General features: G+C 46.1%; 1 protein-coding gene across 5 annotated transcripts in view; it reads right to left on the bottom strand.

Moving 5' to 3' along the window:
- The window catches only part of LOC311117596 (trafficking kinesin-binding protein 1-like), a 52,947-nt gene that overhangs the window by 13,199 nt on the left and 20,706 nt on the right, over window positions 1-19,042 (bottom strand). For 4 of the 5 annotated variants that reach the window (XM_084157542.1, XM_084157541.1, XM_084157545.1 and 1 more), the window contains 10 exons: window positions 8,377-8,453; window positions 8,020-8,136; window positions 7,700-7,800; window positions 6,043-6,151; window positions 5,400-5,478; window positions 4,943-5,073; window positions 4,589-4,663; window positions 3,938-4,075; window positions 1,901-1,977; window positions 1,528-1,761 (listed from right to left, as the gene is read on the bottom strand). In XM_084157542.1, coding sequence (XP_084013668.1) covers window positions 1,528-1,761; window positions 1,901-1,977; window positions 3,938-4,075; window positions 4,589-4,663; window positions 4,943-5,073; window positions 5,400-5,478; window positions 6,043-6,151; window positions 7,700-7,800; window positions 8,020-8,136; window positions 8,377-8,453 — 1,138 coding nt within the window. Of the gene's footprint in view, window positions 1-1,527; window positions 1,762-1,900; window positions 1,978-3,937; window positions 4,076-4,588; window positions 4,664-4,942; window positions 5,074-5,399; window positions 5,479-6,042; window positions 6,152-7,699; window positions 7,801-8,019; window positions 8,192-8,376; window positions 8,454-19,042 lie in introns of those variants that run through there. The other variant, XM_084157544.1, reaches the window with a different exon arrangement.

The raw sequence follows: 19,042 nt of genomic DNA, 5'->3' as shown, positions 1-19,042 counted from the left end.
TTGTTACAGCCAGAACTTTACTAGATCAAGAAGAGAGAGAATGCGGGATAGAGAGAAAGAAGTACAGAGGGCAGGGAGAGAGAGACAGATAGGCAGGGAGAGAGAGAAGTACAGAGGGCAGGGAGAGAGACAGAGAGACAGGTAGGGAGAGAGAGAAGTACAGAGGGCAGGGAGAGAGTGAGACAGGTAGGGAGAGAGAGGGAGACGTACAGAGGGCAGGGAGAGAGAGAGACAGGTAGGGAGAGAGAAGTACAGAGGGCAGGGAGAGAGAGAGATAGGTAGGGAGAGAGAGAAGTACAGAGGGCAGGGAGAGAGAGAGATAGGTAGGGAGAGAGAAGTACAGAGGGCAGGGAGAGAGAGAGATAGGTAGGGAGAGAGAGAAGTACAGAGGGCAGGGAGAGAGAGACAGACAGACAGGTAGGGAGAGAGAGAAGTACAGAGGGCAGGGAGAGAGACAGACAGACAGGTAGGGAGAGAGAGAGAGAGAAGTACAGAGGGCAGGGAGAGAGAGACAGACAGGTAGGGAGAGAGAGAAGTACAGAGGGCAGGGAGAGAGTGAGACAGGTAGGGAGAGAGAGGGAGACGTACAGAGGGCAGGGAGAGAGAGAGACAGGTAAGGAGAGAGAAGTACAGAGGGCAGGGAGAGAGACAGACAGACCGGTAGGGAGAGAGAGAGAGAAGTACAGAGGGCAGGGAGAGAGTGAGACAGGTAGGGAGAGAGAGGGAGACGTACAGAGGGCAGGGAGAGAGAGAGACAGGTAGGGAGAGAGAAGTACAGAGGGCAGGGAGAGAGAGAGATAGGTAGGGAGAGAGAGAAGTACAGAGGGCAGGGAGAGAGAGACAGACAGACAGGTAGGGAGAGAGAGAAGTACAGAGGGCAGGGAGAGAGACAGACAGACAGGGAGAGAGAGAGAGAAGTACAGAGGGCAGGGAGAGAGAGACAGACAGGTAGGGAGAGAGAGAGAAGTACAGAGGGCAGGGAGAGAGAGACAGACAGGTAGGGAGAGAGAGGGAGAAGTACAGAGGGCAGGGAGAGAGTGAGACAGGTAGGGAGAGAGAGGGAGACGTACAGAGGGCAGGGAGAGAGAGAGACAGGTAGGGAGAGAGAAGTACAGAGGGCAGGGAGAGAGAGAGACAGGTAGGGAGAGAGAGAAGTACAGAGGGCAGGGAGAGAGAGAGATAGACTGGTAGGGAGAGAGAAAGACTTCATGTTCAGCGAGAAAGAGTTCACATTCACAGAGAGAGAGAGAGAGAGAGAGTTAGTTCACATTCAGAGAGAGTTCACATTCAGCGAGAGAGTTCACATTCAGCGAGAGAGTTCACATTCAGCGAGAGAGTTCACATTCAGCGAGAGTGTTCACATTCAGCGAGAGTGTTCACATTCAGCGAGAGTGTTCACATTCAGCGAGAGTGTTCACATTCAGCGAGAGTGTTCACATTTAGAGAGAGAGAAAGAGAGAGATTTCAAAGTGAAAGAGCCAGCCAGCCAGCCAGCCAGCCAGTAGAGTCATGGGTCAGTCCCAGCACCTGTGGTCAGGCGTCTCCAGTATGAAGCTGTTGCTGCGGTTGTCTCTGAGGATGCTCCCCATATCTCCTCCGTACAGGCTGGAGTGGGGCGTGGACAGGCAGCTGGAGTGGCCCGAGTTCAGACAGGACGACCGGTTGGAGCCGGGGATGTTCATGGGAGACGGGGCCAGAGAGGAGTGCTGACGCATCAGGTTAACGTTTTTCACGGTCTCAAACACACGCTTGGGGTGCAACCTACACACACACATACCATGGACATGGACACGGACACACGCACACAATATCAGCGTAGCTCTAAAATGGGGTTAGGGTTAGATGTACTACAGCAGATATTGTTATTGAATAGAGATATTAGTATTGGATGAGGGTCTACTTCTGCTCTTCCACTTCCGGGTCATCCATAGCCAGCTCCTTCCTCATGGTGCCCTCAATCTCAGCAGCTAGAGAGTCCTGGGAGGACAGACAGACAGACAATAATAATGAGTACTATGTGACTAGTCTCTGAAGCCCCAGACCTAGGGCAGCAACAGCACGAGGTTAGGTCTGCGATTAATGACGGATTCTCTTGGTAACTTCGAAAAGGGGGGAGTCCTCTTCAGACAGACCACTCTCCCAACAAATCACGAGGCAGACATGCCAGAATGTCACGATTGGAAACCAAAGTTTGCAGGCAAAACCTTTGCAGTGGTTCAAGTGAAGGTAGTTTTTATGCAAACTAACCACTTGCATAAATGCACTCATTAAAAATCACCATCTTTCAAGCTACTTATTTGTGTCCGGGGGATGTTTACGCTAGGACAACAAGCGGATAAGGCAGTGACGTAAGAAAGCTGGATGTCCCAACTCTGCCCTTCTCTCTATGCCAAACTGACGTTGTATATGTCCAGCCGTGTTAAGCTGGAACATTGGTGCATTCTAGAGCAGGGCTCTCCAACCCCGTTCCTGGAGAGCTACCGCCCTGTAGGTTTTCACTCCAACCCTGTTCTTGGAGAGCTACCTTCCTGTAGGTTTTCATTCCAACCCTAATCTATCACACCTAATTCTAATAATTATCTGGTTGATAAGCTAAAGCAGGTTAGTTACAACTGGGGTTGGAGTGAAAACCTACAGGAGGGTATCTCTCCAGGAACATGGTTGGAGTGAAAACCTACAGGAGGGTCTCTCCAGGAACAGGATTGGAGACCCATGTTCTAGAGAGACTATGTGACTGAATTGAATCTAGACACACATGGGTTAATTTGTTAGAGAATCTTCTGGGTCCCAAAACACAGCCAATCGATTTGGGACAAACAAAACAAGACAGGCTCCATCACACAGACATAACAGGTTTACTATGGGAACCAACCCCAACCTGTTAATCCTACTGTAAACACCTCAAAACATGACTTCTCTCTACAGGGTCAATACCAGCCATCTCCTTCTCCCGACAGCTAGACGCTAACACAGATAAGGTGTCTACTGCTCTCTGTGACTGTCTTTATGTTACAGTTACGTCACAGTTCTGGGGCAGGGCACGGCAGTTACGACGTGGCCAAGGCTGGGCCTGGGGCCAGGACATCAGGGTTACCTCCCTGCTCGTGAGTGGCAACACATCATGCAGTCAGAGATGCAATAGACAGGTTCTCCACTCACCCCGTCGGCATAAACTATGCTGTTAACATCTGACACCTGAGGAACGGGGTTGAAAACAAAACCTGATGAAAGGAAATCCCTTTCACCTCTATACCAGTTCTAGCCCTCCCGCCCCCCTTCCATCCCTCCCTCTCCCACCTCCCTCTCTCCCCCCCCTCTCTCCCTCCCCCCTTCCATCCCTCCCTCCCCCCCTCCCTCTCCCTCTCCCACCTCCCTCCCCCCATCCCTCCCCCCTCCCTCCCTCCCCCTAACCCCCTCCCTCTCTCCCTCCCTCTCCCTAACCCCCTCCCTCTCTCCCTCCCTCTCCCTCCATCCATCCCTCCTCTCTCCCTCCCTCTCCCTCCATCCATCCCTCCTCTCTCCCTCCCTCTCCCTCCCCCCCCTCCCTCTCTTTCCCCTCCCTTTCCCCTCCCTCTCTCTCCCCCTCCCTCCCTCCCTCTCCCTCCCCCTCCCTCTCCCCCTCTCCCTCTCCCTCTCTCTCCCTCTCGCTCGCCCTCTCCCTCCCTCTCTCTCTCTCTCTCTCTCTCCCTCCCTCTCTCTCTCTCCCCCTCCCTCCCTCCCTCTCTCTCTCCCTCCCTCCCTCTCTCCCTCTCTCCCTCTCTCCCTCCCTCTCTCCCTCCCTCCCTCCCTCTCTCCCTCTCTCCCTCCCTCCCTCTCTCTCTCCCTCTCTCTCTCTCTCTCTCCCTCTCCCGTCTCACCATAGGGAACAGGAAGTGTTGAAGTGTACTGAGGGGCAGCGTTTTATTACTCTGACCCCCTGTGTGTATGTGTGTCTCACCATAGGGAACAGGCCCAGGGAGTGGAAGCGTCGGGGTGTACTGAGAGGCAGTGATTTATTCCGGAGGTTCTTCAGCTCTTCCTGGGCCTCATGGAGCATCTCCATACACTCTGCATATTTATCCTCCAACTCCCTCAGCTAGAGGAGGGGAGAGAGAGGAGGGAGAGAGAGGAGAGAGGAGAGAGAGCGAGAGAAGAGCGAGAGAGATGAGGAAATGCTCAGAAAACGACATGGACTCTATCACCATTCTAGATAATGTTAGTGACAGTGGAAATCATATGCTGTTGAAACAACAGGGGGACATCAAACACTATTCTATTTAAATGTGGTTAGAGATTGTATTGTATTGAATTATATAACCCAACTTCCACCAGCTGACGCAATAATGCACGTGTCAAACTCATTCCACGGAGGGCCGAGTGTCTGCGGGTTTTCGCTCCTCCCTTAAGGTCACTGATTAGTTAGGAACTCCCCTCACATGGTTGTCTAGATTTAATTGAAAGGAAAAACAAATAGCAGCAGACACTAGGCCCTCCATGGAATGAGTTGACACCCCTGAAATAATGGAAAACATCACTAGCGTGGTAATTGGGTCTCGTTAGGCAGTGCTTACTGTCCTCTGGGTAATTGATTAATGAGGCCTTACTGTACCTCAGCAGTGAGCTGGCGCTGGGCATCTTTGGCAGCCCCTAGATGCTGGGTGAGCTCCTCGTTTTCCACTGCATACTGAGGAACATAAATGACTTAGTCCCTTAGGGTTATAGGCTCACACACGTCATCATAGACACACAGATAACAGCTATGAGACTAGTTGTGTTCCAGGTCGTCTTCTTTGCAGCTGTGCATCTCTGAAGATGGCTATATTATGAATATGGTTCTACCTCTCCAGGCGTTGTGATATCAGAAAAATCTGCAGAGCTGGACTGTAAGAAAGGCAACCTGGAACGTGTCCATTGGCTTGGACCGTATCAGGCAGTCTGGGTTATTACTGGCCTGGCCACTCACAGACTTGGACTTCTTCTGCAGGTCTACGATCTGGGACAGGAGGTGTGTGATCTCCTCCTGCTGGCGAGATGCGTCATCCGTCTTCCTCGCCAGCTCCTCCGCCAGGGTGGACATCTGGTGGTTGGCATCTCCTAGTGGGCACACGGGGCGAAATAAATGACATGAGCATCCACCATGAATCAATGTTGTTGACCTCTCCTAGGCCTCCTCCGTGGCAACACTTAGCGCCTAAATTTAGCTCCACTGAGATACATGAGGTTAACTGCCTAGTTCCCTCCATATTGCTTTTACATACCAGTCCTATCAGATGTGTGAAGTGGAGTGAACGAGGGCAGAGGGAACATCCTTATTGGAATGAAACACAGCCCTGTTTTGCTTTCTCTCAGGGAGCCCAGGGGACAGGGGAGGTGAGATGTGAACCGTGTGTGTGTGAACCGTGTGTGTGTGTGTTACTGACTCAGCTCTTTGACGACGTCGTTGACCAGCTGCTGTTCCTTCTCCTCGTACTCCTCTGTCTCCGTCTCCAGGTGACTGGCCTGGTGGGGGATGACAGGATGCAGCCATGCGTCATCATCAACATCATCATCATTAACATCATCATCACACAGCAGGAGAGCTGGGTGTAAAGTATTGGCAGCACTACTTATTCCAGTCCTATTACCACTGGTACCTCTGGTTTACTATGAAAATACTCTACTGAATCTTTCTGGTAACCGTCTGAAGTTATTCAATCCAATTAGCTCATTCTTGCTAACATTATGGTATTTGTTACAATGAACTCCCATGTGACCAGGTAATAAGTATTTAATTATGCTGTTATGTAGTTTTTTTTTATTCCATATTATTAGGAGACTATAAAATAAAGTGTTACCAAGTTTCCATCTCTTCACTGTCTTTAAGGTTTAGTCAATGTATAGCAAGGTACAGTGTTGATTGAACTGTATAAAATAAATCCACCAGACTGTGTGATCTTAACCCCAGGGTTCAGAGCCATGATCGGTCCCCATAGCAGTGACATTAATATCTGATGAGCTCTCCTTCACAGTATGGTCAGTAGGACACAGAATGACACAGAGGGTTAGTTAGCTACATGACTTTACCTCTGATCTAAGAGATATGTTCTCTGCCTCCAGGTCTTTGAGTTTCTTCTGCAGTGAGTCCAGGGGGAAGTAACTTGGCACCAACAGTGTGGAGTCATTGTGGCGGATGCTGTGTGGACAAGACACGGTGGCCGGTCGGTCAGTGACAAGAGACATAGTCTACGTTCCAAATGGCAACCTACTCCTTATGAATTGAACTACTTTTGACCACCAGGGCCCGTAGTTCAACATGTAGTGCACTACGTTTTACCAGAGCCCTATTGGCCCTGGTCAAACGTAGTGGATTACATAGGGAATAGGGTGCCATTTGGGACAAAGCCATACATTTGTAAGAACAGGGCATCATATCGCCCAAGGAGAAATGACTGGGCAGAGCTGGCAGAGGTTTAACATGATATACAGACCAGACTGGGACCATCTGCATAATTTAGACAACAAGGATAGATGGAACAGTCAATCAATGTTTTACCACCAGTGTAACAGGACGCCTGGTAGTGTCTGCCATTATGACGCTAGTGGGAACGCCACTGTCTTGGTTTTCACCCGACTGCTCTGTATTTGAGGGGTAAGTGAAACAGGTCAGTTTGTGTATTTTCCTCCTGAGAGAACACAACAAACCAACCCCAGCCTACTGCCTCAGTCTGTCACACAGGGTCACAGTACCTCTGTCTGAGAAAAGAGGGGGATTTTCTGGACAAACGAATCAAAGGCCTTTATTCATCTTTACACAACAGGCTTGAAGCCGTCCTTAAGCAGGAGACACAAGACATATCAAGTAGCTACCCTTTGGATGGACTTGTGAGACCAGTGAAATAAGAGCTTAAAGGCCCAGTGCAGTCAAAAACATGATTTTCTTGTGTTTTATATATATTTCCACACTACGTTGGAATAATACTGTGAAATTGTGAAAATTATGATAATGCCATTTTAGTGTAAAAGCTGTTTGAAAAGACCGCCTGAAATTTCAGCTTGTTTTGGTGGGATGAAGTTTCACATTTGTTAATAGACCAATAAGAGAGTTCCAAACCTTCTGCCCATAACAGCTGGTTTTCAGTTTCCCCCTCCCCACTCAGACCACTCCTAGACAGTCCTAGCTAAATTCTTGCCTGAGAAACTGCTCTTCGCTAAGTATCTATTTTTGTTTCTTTTGACCATTTCAATTGAAAACAAATCACAGTAAGGTACTTAACTGTTACCCAGAAATGATTTGATATCGAGATAAAAAACGGCTGCATTGGACCTTTAACTTGAATTGTTATACCAGTGTAAAAGGGGTGTAGCTACAATTGGGAGAAATAAGGGAAGCGAGACCTTACAGTACTGTAGGGACTAACCCCCCCAGGTCACCTCCTCTAGCTAAATGCTTTCTCCTGAGTAACCTGAGCAATAGAGCATAGTGAGGGTATACTGACAACGGCAAAATGAAGGAGTTTTGCTTTAAGAGGAAAAAGTGAATGAGATGAGTGGAGGGGAACAGGGCCAGTTCTAGCCTTTAGCATAATAACAACCATAGGAGTTGGCTATAAACCACAAACAGCTCTCGGAACCAGGCTAATCTCACAGGCTATACAGTCCAAACAGATCTGGGACCAGGCTATGACTGTTTATATCAGACCAGGTGAAGTGGGAGAGGAAGAGCGTAGACAGATAGACTCACGGGGTAGAGGTGGACGAATCTCCTTCACTCTCCTCTGCTGCACTAGTGTAGAACTGGAGAAGCTCATCTTTCATAGACAGATCATGGCGCAGCTGAGAAACCTGCAGAGGGAGCGAGGGGGACAGAGAGGGTGAGAAGGGAGAGAGGGGGACAGAGAGGGTGAGAAGGGAGAGAGATGAGAGAGGGAGAGAGATGAGAGAGGGATAGAGGGGGACAGAGAGGGAGAGAAATGAGAGATAGATGGAGAGAGAGGAGAGAGATAAAACATTCTCCTGGTCCTGAGAGAGAAAAGTCCACATGCACAAGATGCACACACACACCTCTTCTCGAATGTGCTCCACTTGCTCCTCCAGGAATTCATTTCTCTCACTGAGGGTTTTGTTCTTCTTCAGCAGTGACTGGCCGATGCGGGCGGCGAGCTCCAAGTCCCGTTCTTTCTGCAGGGGAGGCAGAGTAGGCTGGTTAGAGGGTCTGAGTATCATGCATCATGATCTAGGAATCAGGTAAAAGGGAAACAGTTGCTACTGTATGACAATGTTTGACTTGTTCTATGATGTGGTTAACTTGGCATGGCAGAGAGATATGTCTGAATATTGTCAGATCAGATTTGACTATCATCGAAACAGAGAGAGCATTGTAAATGAAGGTGCTCTAAGTGATAAGCCATGTTTTCTTACCTCTTCAAGCAGACGTGTAACAGCATCTATGTCACTGTATGTCTTAGTCATCTGGCCCACTCTTTCAGCACATAGAACTGTAAAGAGAACAGAGATGATAGAGAGAGAGAGAGAGGGGAGAAACAGTTAACAGCTGTAGAGAGAACAGAGAGGAGAGAAACACATGTAACAGCTGTAGAGAGAACAGAGGAGAGAGAGGGGAGAAACAGTTAACAGCTGTAGAGAGAACAGAGAGGAGAGAGATGGGAGAAACAGTTAACAGCTGTAGAGAGAACAGAGAGGAGAGAGAGGGGAGAAACAGTTAACAGCTGTAGAGAGAACAGAGAGGAGAGAGAGGGGAGAAACAGTTAACAGCTGTAGAGAGAACAGAGAGGAGAAACACAGTTAACAGCTGGGCTTTATCTGAGTTCAGCCATGTACTGAACAATGTAAAAATTAGGGGTTCAACAAGGGTTCTTCTAAGATCCTTAGGGTTCTTGGCACTGAAAATTGCCCCCAAAAGGTTCTTCCAAGATCCCCATAGGAGGTGGGGTTCATCGAGGAACCTCATTAGCTGGTGGGGGTTCTTGCAGGAACCTAACTGCCCAACTGAACCATTTGGATTTTAATTTGAAAGGACAGCAGGTGCAGGCACTTACAGTGAAGGAAAAAGTATTTGATCCCCTGCTGATTTTGTACGTTTGCCCACTGACAAAGACATGATCAGTCTATAATTTTAATGGTAGGTTTATTTGAACAGTGAGAGACAGAATAACAACAAAAAAATCTAGAAAAACGCTTGTCAAAAACGTTATAAATTGATTTGCATTTTAATGAGGGAAATAAGTATTTGACCCCTCTGCAAAACATGACTTAGTACTTGGTGGCAAAACCCTTGTTGGCAATCACAGAGGTCAGACGTTTCTTGTAGTTGGCCACCAGGTTTGCACACATCTCAGGAGGGATTTTGTCCCACTCCTCTTTGCAGATCTTCTCCAAGTCATTAAGGTTTCGAGGCTGACGTTTGGCAACTTGAACCTTCAGCTCCCTCCACAGATTTTCTATGGGATTAAGGTCTGGAGACTGACTAGGCCACTCCAGGACCTTAATGTGCTTCTTCTTGAGCCACTCCTTTGTTGCCTTGGCCGTGTGTTTTGGGTCATTGTCATTCTGGAATACCCATCCACAACCCATTTTCAATGCCCTGGCTGAGGGAAGGAGGTTCTCACCCAAGATTTGACGGTACATGGCCCTGTCCATCGTCCCTTTGATGCGGTGAAGTTGTCCTGTCCCCTTAGCAGAAAAACACCCCCAAAGCATAATGTTTCCATCTCCATGTTTGACGGTGGGGATGGTGTTCTTGGGGTCATAGGCAGCATTCCTCCTCCTCCAAACACGGCAAGTTGAGTTGATGCCAAAGAGCTCCATTTTGGTCTCATCTGACCACAACACTTTCACCCAGTTCTCCTCTGAATCATTCAGATGTTCATTGGCAAACTTCAGACGGGCCTGTATATGTGCTTTCTTGAGCAGGGGGACCTTGCGGGCGCTGCAGGATTTCAGTCTTTCACGGCGTAGTGTGTTACCAATTGTTTTCTTGGTGACTATGGTCCCAGCTGCCTTGAGATCATTGACAAGATCCTCCCGTGTAGTTCTGGGCTGATTCCTCATTGTTCTCATGATCATTGCAACTCCACGAGGTGAGAACTTGCATGGAACCCCAGGCCGAGGGAGAGTGACAGATATTTTGTGTTTCTTCTATTTGCAAATAATCGCACCAACTGTTGTCACCTTCTCACCAAGCTGCTTGGCGATGGTCTTGTAGCCCATTCCAGCCGTGTGTAGGTCTACAATCTTGTCCCTGACATCCTTGGAGAGCTCTTTGGTCTTGGCCATGGTGGAGAGTTTGGAATCTGATTGATTGATTGCTTCTGTGGACAGGTGTCTTTTATACAGGTAACAAGCTGAGATTAGGAGTGTGCTCCTAATCTCAGCTCGCTACCTGTATAAAAGACACCTGAGCGCCAGAAATCTTTCTGATTGAGAGGGGGTCAAATACTTATTTCCCTCATTAAAATGCAAATCAATTTATAACATTTTTGACATGCGTTTTTCTGGATTTTTTTGTTGTTATTCTGTCTCTCACTGTTCAAATAAACCTACCATTAAAATGATAGACTGATCATTTCTTTGTCAGTGGGCAAACGTACAAAATCAGCAGGGGATCAAATACTTTTTTCCCTCACTGTAACTGAAAAATGTAAAGATCGCCACAATTTAAGGTAAGGTTTGTCCCTTGTATGATCTAAATTGATATTGTTTTATGATGATACCATCTATCTTTTCATATTTGTGCAAATCTTTCTAAAACAGAAAATGGATACAATTCAATGGATATCAATCAACAAAGAGGTAAGAATATGTATGCTATAAGAATATGTTGAAGGCTAGCTGTATTGGGTGCAGATGACTGAACTGCTCACTTTTGTGTCTGTAGGTTTACAGATGAGGAGGCATACAAAGATATGTCAATTGGTATTGGTATGTTATGCAGATCACATGTACCATCCTCCTCCCTTACCTCTTCAAGGAAAATCCCATAGGCCTCTACATTATGGACAAGGTATGTGTATGAAAACCATTATCAAAATAGTTTTATTCATCCACATTTACCACAAAAACCAAGGTATGAATACTGTCGTGTGCATGTTTTGTTAATCATCTGTATAATTACAATTTTTGGGATTCACAGACTTCACCCTCCCTACACCTCTGATGAATATAAAAGGAAAACTGTTCGATCACCATGCACTGCAAAATCATTCTGGTTATGGATACGGAGAACATCAACACATTAACATCAACATGCCAGAGGATATACCCATTGGACTTCGGGCTCTGCTGGGAGTTTACTTTATATTTGGATTTTTTTATTCTGCTTTGCCACTAAAATCCTAATAAACACTGACATCTAAAATATTGTGTTATTGTTAAGCATATTACTAATAATAATAATAACAACAATAATAGGGGAGGGGGGAGTAGTTAAAAAATTAACCCCAAAAGGTTCTTTGAGGATCCATTGAAATGGGTTATTTGAAGAACCCTTTAAAATAATTTTTCAAATAAGTTATAGGGGTTCCCCCACAGTTTCAAATTGAAGAACCCCTACAGGATCCTCCAGAAACCTTTACTTTTTAGAGTATGTATGCCTGACTGCTAAACAGCTGGGGCAGGGCAGACAGACGGATATTAGAAATAGCTGAGTTATCAGAGGGCCACCTACTGTACACATCACACAGCCCTGCCTGATGACATCAGACCTTTAGCAAGTTGTTCTCATCAGGAAGACTGACACACTGGCTCTGTCTCAATAGTGTTTCCTTGATTCCTCATTTCCTTGTGTCCTCTCAACCCTTCCTCTCCTCGTCTCTTTCTCAAAACACCAGATGAAAGCCAGGAAAGGATTCGAGGAGAGGAAACGTGTTCGTAAGGTTCCTCAAAACCCTCTCCTCGTTTCCCTCTGAGGTTTTGAGAAATCGGAAAGACGACAGGAGAGGAAGTGACAAGTGAGATGGTTCGGACTCTGACCTCACCTGAACCCCACCCCACCACAGCTGAGCTGATAACAGCACGTTGCCAAGGGGCAGTGTCATTCTCTGTTAACATAATGCTATGCTATTCCCAGCTGATCCACTGCAAAAACATGACTAAAAGTGTTTTCTATATCCATATATAGCACTCAACCCTGAGCCTATTTCTAAGCAAACTGCTTATATTTCTACATATACAATACCAGTCAAAAGTTTGGACACACCTACTCATTCAAGGGTTTTTCTTTATTTTTACTATTTCCTACATTGTAGAATAATAGTGAAGACATCAAAACTATGAAATAACACATATGGAATCATGTAGTAACCAAAAAAAGTGTTAAACAAATCCAAATATATTTTATATTTGAGATTCTTCAAAATAGCCACCCTTTGCCTTGATGACAGCTTTGCACACTCTTGGAATTCTCTCAGCCAGCTTAATGAGGTAGTCACCTGGAATGTATTTCAATTAGCAGGTGTGCCTTCTTAAAAGTTCATTTGTGGAATTTCTTTCCTTCTTAATGTGTTTGAGCCAATTAGTTGTGTTGTGACAAGGTAGGGGGGTATACAGAAGATAGCCCTATTTGGTAAAAGACCATATTATGGCAAGACCAGCTCAAATAAGCAAAGAGAAACGACAGTCCATCATTACTTTAAGAGATGAAGGTAAGTCAATACGGAACATTAAGACCTTTGAAAGTTTCTTCAAGTGCAGTCGCAAAAACCATCAAGCGCTATGATGAAACTGGCTCTCATGAGGACCACCACATGAATGGAAGACCCAGAGTTACCGCTGCTGCAGAGGATAAGTTCATTAGAGTTACCAGACTCAGAAATTGCAGCCCAAATAAATGCTTCACAGTGTTGAAGTAACAGACACATCTCAACATCAACTGTTCAGAGGAGACTGTGTGAATCAGGTCGAATTGTGCAAAGAAACCACTACTAAAGGACACCAATAAGTAGAAGAGACTTGTTTGGGCCAAGAAACACGAGCAATGGACATTAGACCGGTGGAAATGTGTCCTTTGGTCTGGAGTCCAAATTGGAGATTTTTGGTTCCAACTGCCGTGTCTTTGTGAGATGCGGTGTGGGTGAACGGATGATCTCTGCATGCTTGTTTCCCACCATAAAGAATGGAGGAGGTGGTGTTATGGTGTGGGGGTGCTTTTCTGGTGACACCGTCTGTGATTTATTTAGAATTCAAGGCACATTTAACCAGCATGACTACCATAGCATTCTGCAGCGATACGCCATCCCATCTGGTTTGGGCTTAGTGGGACTATAATTTGTTTTTCAACAGGAAAATGACCCAACACACCTCCAGGCTATGTAAGGGCTATTTTACCAAGAAGGAGAGTGATGGAGTACTGCATCAGATGATCTGGCCTCCACAATCCCCCTCAATCAAATTGAGATGTTTGGGATGAGTCAGACTGCAGAGTGAAGGAAAAGCAGCCAACAAGTGCTCAGCATATGTGGGAACTCCTTCAAGACTGTTGGAAAAGCATTCCAGGTGAAGCTGGTTGAGAGAATGCCAAGAGTGTGCAAATCTGTCATCAAGGCAAATGGTGGCTATTTGAAGAATCTCAAATATAAAATATATTTGGATTTGTTTAGCACTTTTCTGGTTACTACATGATTCCATATGTGTTATTTCATAGTTTTGAAATGTAGAAAATAGTAAAAATAAAGAAAAACCCTTGAATGAGTAGGTGTGTCCAAACTTTGGACTGGTACTGTATGTATGTATGTATGTATGTATGTATGTATGTATGTATGTATGTATGTACGTACGTACAGTGGGGAAAAAAACTATTTAGTCAGCCACCAATTGTGCAAGTTCTCCCACTTAAAAAGATGAGAGGCCTGTAATTTTCATCATAGGTACACGTCAACTATGACAGACAAAATGAGAAAAAAAATCACATTGTAGGATTTCTAATGAATTTATTTGTAAATTATGGTGGAAAATAAGTATTTGGTCAATAACAAAAGTTTCTCAATACTTTGTTATATACCCTTTGTTGGCAATGACACAGGTCAAACGTTTTCTGTAAGTCTTCACAAGGTTTTCACACACTGTTGCTGGTATTTTGGCCCATTCCTCCATGCAGTGATGTTTTGGGGCTGTCGCTGGGCAACACAGACTTTCAACTCCCTCCAAAGATTTTCTATGGGGTTGAGATCTGGAGACTGGCTAGGCCACTCCAGGACCTTGAAATGCTTCTTCTTACGAAGCCACTCCTTCGTTGCCCGGGCGGTGTGTTTGGGATCATTGTCATGCTGAAAGACCCAGCCACGTTTCATCTTCAATGCCCTTGCTGATGGAAGGAGGTTTTCACTCAAAATCTCACGATACATGGCCCCATTCATTCTTTCCTTTACACGGATCAGTCGTCCTGGTCCCTTTGCAGAAAAACAGCCCCAAAGCATGATGTTTCCACCCCCATGCTTCACAGTAGGTATGGTGTTCTTTGGATGCAACTCAGCATTCTTTGTCCTCCAAACACGACGAGTTGAGTTTTTACCAAAAAGTTATATTTTGGTTTCATCTGACCATATGACATTCTCCCAATCCTCTTCTGGATCATCCAAATGCACTCTAGCAAACTTCAGACGGGCATGGACATGTACTGGCTTAAGCAGGGGGACACGTCTGGCACTGCAGGATTTGAGTCCCTGGCGGCGTAGTGTGTTACTGATGGTAGGCTTTGTTACTTTGGTCCCAGCTCTCTGCAGGTCATTCACTAGGTCCCCCCGTGTGGTTCTGGGATTTTTGCTCACCGTTCTTGTGATCATTTTGACCCCACGGGGTGAGATCTTGCGTGGAGCCCCAGATCGAGGGAGATTATCAGTGGTCTTGTATGTCTTCCATTTCCTAATAATTGCTCCCACAGTTGATTTATTCAAACCAAGCTGCTTACCTATTGCAGATTCAGTCTTCCCAGCCTGGTGCAGGTCTACAATTTTGTTTCTGGTGTCCTTTGACAGCTCTTTGGTCTTGGCCATAGTTGAGTTTGGAGTGTGACTGTTTGAGGTTGTGGACAGGTGTCTTTTATACTGATAACAAGTTCAAACAGGTGCCATTAATACAGGTAACGAGTGGCGGACAGAGGAGCCTCTTAAAGAAGAAGTTACAGGTCTGTGAGAGCCAGAAATCTTGCTTGTTTGTAGGTGACCAAATACTTATTTTCCACCATAATTTGCAAAAAAATTCATTACAAATCCTACAATGTGATTTTCTGGAGAAATAAATTCTCAATTTGTCTGTCATAGTTGACGTGTACCTATGATGAAAATTACAGGCCTCTCTCATATTTTTAAGTGGGAGAACTTGCACAATTGGTGGCTGACTAAATACTTTTTCCCCCCCACTGTACATACATACATACATACATACATACAGTGAGGGAAAAAAGTATTTGATCCCCTGCTGATTTTGTACGTTTGCCCACTGACAAAGAAATGATCAGTCTATCATTTTAATGGTAGGTTTATTTGAACAGTGAGAGACAGAATAACAACAAAAAAATCCAGAAAAACGCATGTCAAAAATGTTATAAATTGATTTGCATTTTAAATGAGGGAAATAAGTATTTGACCCCCATCTCAATCAGAAAGATTTCTGGCTCCCAGGTGTCTTTTATACAGGTAACAAGCTGAGATTAGGAGCACACTCTTAAAGGGAGTGCTCCTAATCTCAGCTTGTTACCTGTATAAAAGACACCTGTCCACAGAAGCAATCAGATTCCAAACTCTCCACCATGGCCAAGACCAAAGAGCTCTCCAAGGATGTCAGGGACAAGATTGTAGACCTACACAAGGCTGAAATGGGCTACAAGATCATTGCCAAGCAGCTTGGTGAGAAGGTGACAACAGTTGGTGCGATTATTCGCAAATGGAAGAAGCACAAAAGAACTGTGAATCTCCCTCGGCCTGGGGCTCCATGCAAGATCTCACCTCGTGGAGTTGCAATGATCATGAGAACGGTGAGGAATCAGCCCAGAACTACATGGGAGGATCTTGTCAATGATCTCAAGGCAGCTGGGACCATAGTCACCAAGAAAACAATTGGTAACACACTACGCCGTGAAGGAACCTTCAGCTCCCTCCACAGATTTTCTATGGGATTAAGGTCTGGAGACTGGCTAGGCCACTCCAGGACCTTAATGTGCCTCTTCTTGAGCCACTCCTTTGTTGCCTTGGCCGTGTGTTTTGGGTCATTGTCATGCTGGAATACCCATCCACGACCTATTTTCAATGCCCTGGTTGAGGGAAGGAGGTTCTCACCCAAGATTTGACGGTACATGGCCCCGTCCATCGTCCCTTTGATGCGGTGAAGTTGTCCTGTCCCCTTAGCAGAAAAACACCCCCAAAGTTGAGTTGATGCCAAAGAACTCGATTTTGGTCTCATCTGACCACAACACTTTCACCCAGTTCTCCTCTGAATCATTCAGATGTTCATTGGCAAACTTCAGACGGCCCTGTATATGTGCTTTCTTGAGCAGGGGGACCTTGCGAGCGCTGCAGGATTTCAGTCCTTCACGGCGTAGTGTGTTACCAATTGTTTTCTTGGTGACTATGGTCCCAGCTGCCTTGAGATCATTGACAAGATCCTCCCGTGTAGTTCTGGGCTGATTCCTCACCGTTCTCATTATCATTGCAACTCTACGAGGTGAGATCTTGCATGGCACCCCAGGCCGAGGGAGATTGACAGTTCTTTTGTGCTTCTTCCATTTGCGAATAATCGCACCAACTGTTGTCACCTTCTCACCAAGCTGTTTGGCGATGGTCTTGTAGCCCATTCCAGCCTTGTGTAGGTCTACAATCTTGTCCCTAACATCCTTGGAGAACTCTTTGGTCTTGGCCATGGTGGAGAGTTTGGAATCTGATTGATTGATTGCTTCTGTGGACAGGTGTCTTTTATACAGGTAATAAGCTGATATTAGGAGCACTCCCTTTAAGAGTGTGCTCCGAATCTCAGCTCGTTAGCTGTATAAAAAGACACCTGGGAGCCAGAAATCTTTCTGATTGAGAGGGGGTCAAATACCTATTTCCCTCATTAAAATGCAAATCAATTTATAACATTTTTGACATGCGTTTTTCTGGATTACTTTGTTGTTATTCTGTCTCTCACTGTTCAAATAAACCTACCATTAAAATTAAAGACTGATCATTTATTTGTCAGTGGGCAAACATACAAACTCAGCAGGGGATCAAATACTTTTTCCCCCCTCACTGCATGCATGCATGCATGCATACATGCATACATGCATACATGCATACATAGCATTCGGAAAGTATTCAGACCCCTTGACATGTCAGAGCAAAAACCAAGCCATGAGGTCGAAGGAATTGTCCGTAGAGCTCAGAGACAGGACTGTGTCAAGGCACAGATCTGGGGAAGTATACCAAAAAATTATCTGCTGCATTGAAGGTCCCCAATAACACAGTGGCCTCCATCATTCTTAAAAGGAATTAGTTTGCAACCACCAAGACTTCCTAGAGCTAGCCGCCCGGCCAAACTGAGAAATCGGGGGAGAAGGGCCTTGGTCAGGAAAGTGACCAAGAACCCGATGGTCACTCTGACAGAGCTCTGGAGTTCCTCTGTGGAGATGGGAGAACCTTCCAGAAGGACAACCATCTATGCAGCACTCCACCAATCAGGCCTTTATGGTAGACTGGCCAGAAGGAAGCCACTCCTCAGTAAAAGGCATGACAGCCTGCTTGGAGTTTGCCAAAAGGCACCTAAAGGATTCTCAGACCATGAGAAACAAGATTCTCTGGTCTGATGAAACCAAGATTGAACTCTTTGGCCTGAATGCCAAGCGTCACGTCTGGAGGAAACCAGGCACCGCTCATCACCTGGCCAATACCATCCCTACGGTGAAGCATGGTGGTGGCAGCATCATGCTGTGGGGATGTTTTTCAGCGGCAGGGACTGGGAGACCAGTCATGATCGAGGAAAAGACAAACGGAGCAAAGTACAGAGAGATCCTTGATGAACACCTGCTTCAGAGCGCTCCGGACCTCAGACTGGGGCGAAGGTTCACCTTCCAACAGGACAACGACCCTAAGCACACAGCCAAGACAATGCAGGAGTGGCTTTGGGACAAGTCTCTGAATGTCCTTGAGTGCCTCAGCCTGAGGCCGGACTTGAACCCGATCTAACATCTCTGGAGAGACTTGAAAATAGCTGTGTAGCGACGCTCCCCATCCAACCTGACAGGGCTTGAGAGGATCTGCAGAGAAGAATGGGAGAAACTCCCCAAATACAGGTGTGCCAAGCTTGTAGCGCCATACCCAAGAAGACACGAGGCTGTAATCTCTTCCAAAGGTGCTTTAACAAAGTACTGACTAAAGGGTCTGAATACTTATGTAAATGTATTTCGGTTTTTTATTCTGTATACATTTGCAAAAAAAATCTGAAAACCTGTTTTTGCTTTGTCATTATGAGCTATTGTGTGTAGATTGATCAGGGAAAAAAACAATATAATCAATTTTAGAACAAGGCTGTAACGTAACGATTAGTTACCGGAGTGTAACTCCAGTTCTATGAGTGGAGCGGAGCCCCATAGGGGAGCTCTGCTCCTAGTGGTTTACCCTCTGCCCTACGGCAGCAGCAGCCTGAGACAAAATTATGCACACACCTACAGCCAATAGGAGTACAGGTGTCCCTATAAGAGGGGATGCCTCCCCTCAATCAGCCTCCCGATATATTTTTCTTCAGCGAGACTAGAGAGGGTCGGCAGGGCCTTAAGTCCTATGGGGCTCCGCTCCACTCATAGAACTGGAGTTACACTCCGGTAACTAATCGTTCTATATCGTGGCGCTCCGCCCCATAGGGGAGCTCTGCTCCTAGTGGTTTAAGGCGGAGCGTAGTGCTCCAAAATGTACTCCCTGCCGAGCCTAACACTTCCCATCGAAACGAGAAAGTCAGACCTAGCAATGGCTGAAACCGAGTCCCGCAGTACTGCAACTAAAAACCCCTACGGGCGTCACAATATACCGTGTCATCGGTTAAAGACCCGCCCCACCTAGTCCAATGGCAATGCCAATGACTAGTGGGCAGATCACCAGAATAGAAG

The sequence above is a fragment of the Coregonus lavaretus genome (assembly GCF_964263955.1).
Source record: "Coregonus lavaretus genome assembly, chromosome: 3".
In the NCBI taxonomy this organism is placed as follows: Eukaryota; Metazoa; Chordata; class Actinopteri; order Salmoniformes; family Salmonidae; genus Coregonus; species Coregonus lavaretus.
Note: the sequence above shows the minus strand (reverse complement) of the source record. Positions and strands in the feature narration are given on the sequence as shown.